The 2,789-nt window shown below is 40.2% G+C and overlaps 1 protein-coding gene across 5 annotated transcripts in view; it reads right to left on the minus strand.

Annotated features, from left to right (window-relative positions):
- Positions 1 to 2,789, minus strand: part of sfxn5b (sideroflexin 5b) — a 22,642-nt gene extending 19,853 nt beyond the window's left edge. For 2 of the 5 annotated variants that reach the window (XM_024283381.2, XM_024283380.2), the window contains exon 1: positions 2,615 to 2,785. In XM_024283381.2, the coding sequence (XP_024139149.1) occupies positions 2,615 to 2,671 (57 nt within the window). In that variant the 5' untranslated portion in view covers positions 2,672 to 2,785. The other 3 variants (XM_024283377.2, XM_036213826.1, XM_024283379.2) reach the window with 3 other exon arrangements.

The following is a 2,789-nucleotide window of genomic DNA, read 5'->3' on the forward strand; positions in this document are numbered from 1 at the left end:
CCTTGTGAGGCTAGATTAATAAATTAATATTGATGTGTTTAAATATAAATTTAGATTTTCTATTATTATTATTCAGATCAGCTCTGGAGTTCTGTTCTCTATTCTCATTTAGTTCTCCTCTCTTCTATTCTTTATCATTTATTGTATTTAGTTCTCCATGCTTTTGTGGTGCAGTTCCATTCACATGTTGTTCTTCTTTCCCACTCTCCTCTGGGGAGCGGGAGAGATTTCAGATCCCCGGTGGATCGCCCACGCTCCCACTCTTGGCCGTGGACCACGCCCCCGACACCATCCTGCATCTCTGAGTGAGAGTGATTCCTGCTGGGTCATCTCCCTCCTGGTCGTGGACTGCACTTCTGCTTCATCTTGACTATGGACTTCATCATCACTTGTCCCTCAGCTTTATCTGAATGAACTCTTAGATTCGTAGTTGTAGAAGCTAATCTTTCTTTAACTGTTCTGGTATCGCCTGTCCGTCCTGGGATAGGATCTCTCCTTCATGTGGGAATCCCTAAGGTTTCTTCTTTTTTCCTGACTCAGGTTTTTTTAGGAGTTTTTCCTTACCGGGAGGGAGGGTCTAAGGGCAGGGATAACCAGTTTATGTAGTCTGTTTAGTTTTTAACAATTGTTTATATTTTGAAGCCCAATGAGGCAAATCTCTTTGTGATTTTGGGCTATATAAATAAAATTGAATTGAAGTGTATTGAATATTATGATCCATTCATGCATTAAAGAGTGATCCTCGCGCAGGCACGCTGAGGAGGCTCATTGACGGTCAATGGGCAGGCTCAAGGATGACACCATGAAGGTCATGAGGCAGAGCCTCAGAGATCGAGTCGTTTTACTTCTGGGTATTATAACGGTCCACAAAAATGACTCATATTTCTTAAATAATTTGTTTTTTAGTGTTACGAAAGTAATACATGATCTTATGCATGGATATAGTTTACTCTGAATGGCTTAAGAAAATCATGGTATAGCCTAACACTGAGAATTGACATTTTTAATGAAAAAAGGCCTATTAGTCCAAGAACAGTGGTGACAAACAAAATATTTCTAGCTATTTTAGACAAACATTTGGACAAAACTCAAAGTAAGTGTTGTATGTTTGAACATGCTGGTCTATTCTCTTTCCTCTTCACGTCTCCATGCCAGTAAAAACGTGTGCCAACAGTCTGAAAGACCAGATGGAAGTCTATGCCAAGAGCTTTTGTGGGAACCTGCTTGACCAAAAAAACAAAAATACTCAGTTCAAAACAGTTTCTGGTGTTGACGCACAATCGGAGTATCGGAAATCCGTCCGACACCAAATCGTGAAGAAAGCAGCCCTCCATCCTCACCAGATCTGTGGATAAGTCCTCTCCCCCTGCTATGGATTTTCCCTCTTATAGCATGTCTCTGTGTCTGACAGGCCATATGTGCTGCAGTGCAGTTTTTGTAGGAGTGAGAGGATCCGTGTGAGGAGCCGGCTTTAATTATGCATGAGCCCCAGCTCCCGGGAGAGAGCAGAACCAGGCGAGAGGAGATGGAAGAGGGAAGGAAGCGCAGACAAACAAAGCCAGATTTGTGCTGATTCAAGAGGCTGGCCTCATTTTAACTGCTTTGGTGGAACAAAATTCAAGCCATCATAAACTCAGATCTCTGATTAAAGACGAGTGCTTCAACAGAGGGAGCTGATCCAGAAGCTGCTACAAACCATCAATTCCAATGTAACATCATCATTAGTGATTGCAATAATCGAATAATTACTCACCAAAGCAAAAAGCCTGACGTTAAAAAATGCGACATAGTCCACCTTTCTTAAAGTTTTTTAATTTCAATCTTTCGAGATTAATAATTATATCATCTTATTATGCAAAATTTCCCTTAAAGCACGGTTAATGGTAAATTATTCTATGACAAAATCTTTTGACAATAAACCTCATTATTTGAAAGTATTAGCAGTTTATAACTTAAGCAATCATGCATTTTTTGTAACATTTTTATAACTACAGACAAATAATTTGGTGTAAAGTTAGACTTGCATAAATCCACTTGCTTCTTTATTTGACTTTTGTTATTTGCCTTTTTTTTAATTAAAAAGATATGCAATTGGGAGGAAATATACCCTAATTTAAAAAAATGTTTTTTTTTTTTAACATTTTCAGGAATGCAGCTTTTTATTTCTGCAGTCAAATTTGAGTTTAAAAGATTTTTAGTTGTGCTAAATGAAAAATCTGCGGGAAAAATAATTAAAATTTCAATGTTTAATTGAATGTGCATCAATGAATAAAGTTCAGAGTGGATGTTCTAATCTGTGACAAGAAGAATGTGATGTCAATAAAACCCAATCTGAGATTATAATGGAACACCATGGAGAAATGTGTCAAAACTAATGCAAGGAAGCGACCGCATTTAAAAAGGCTCACATTGAAGACTCTCTCAGTCATAGTGACAACTTCACGATCAGATGGAAGTTGGAGGCTTTCACGGCAACAGAGAATAATCTGTGTCAAAGGTAACTTTCATCCGGAGCGGGGCGGAGAACGGAGCTTTCTCTCTCCCTCTTTTCGCCCGAAAGCCTGAAAAACAAAGTGTCCGCTGCGTCCGTTCGCGGAGCATAAACCGCGTCTACCTGCTCGTACTGCGGTCTCCCGAGCCGGAAAGCTGGACACGCTGCAGACTCCGCCATGACATCCAACTCCTCACTTATTAATGAACTGAATCATAAAGCAGAAAGCAAGTCGAGCGAACTACATCCACTGTGGGAACTACCGAGGCGGTACGCCGCGAAGCCTGCCGGGAAATGC

Source organism: Oryzias melastigma, linkage group LG10, assembly GCF_002922805.2.
Source record: "Oryzias melastigma strain HK-1 linkage group LG10, ASM292280v2, whole genome shotgun sequence".
NCBI classification, from domain to species: domain Eukaryota; kingdom Metazoa; phylum Chordata; class Actinopteri; order Beloniformes; family Adrianichthyidae; genus Oryzias; species Oryzias melastigma.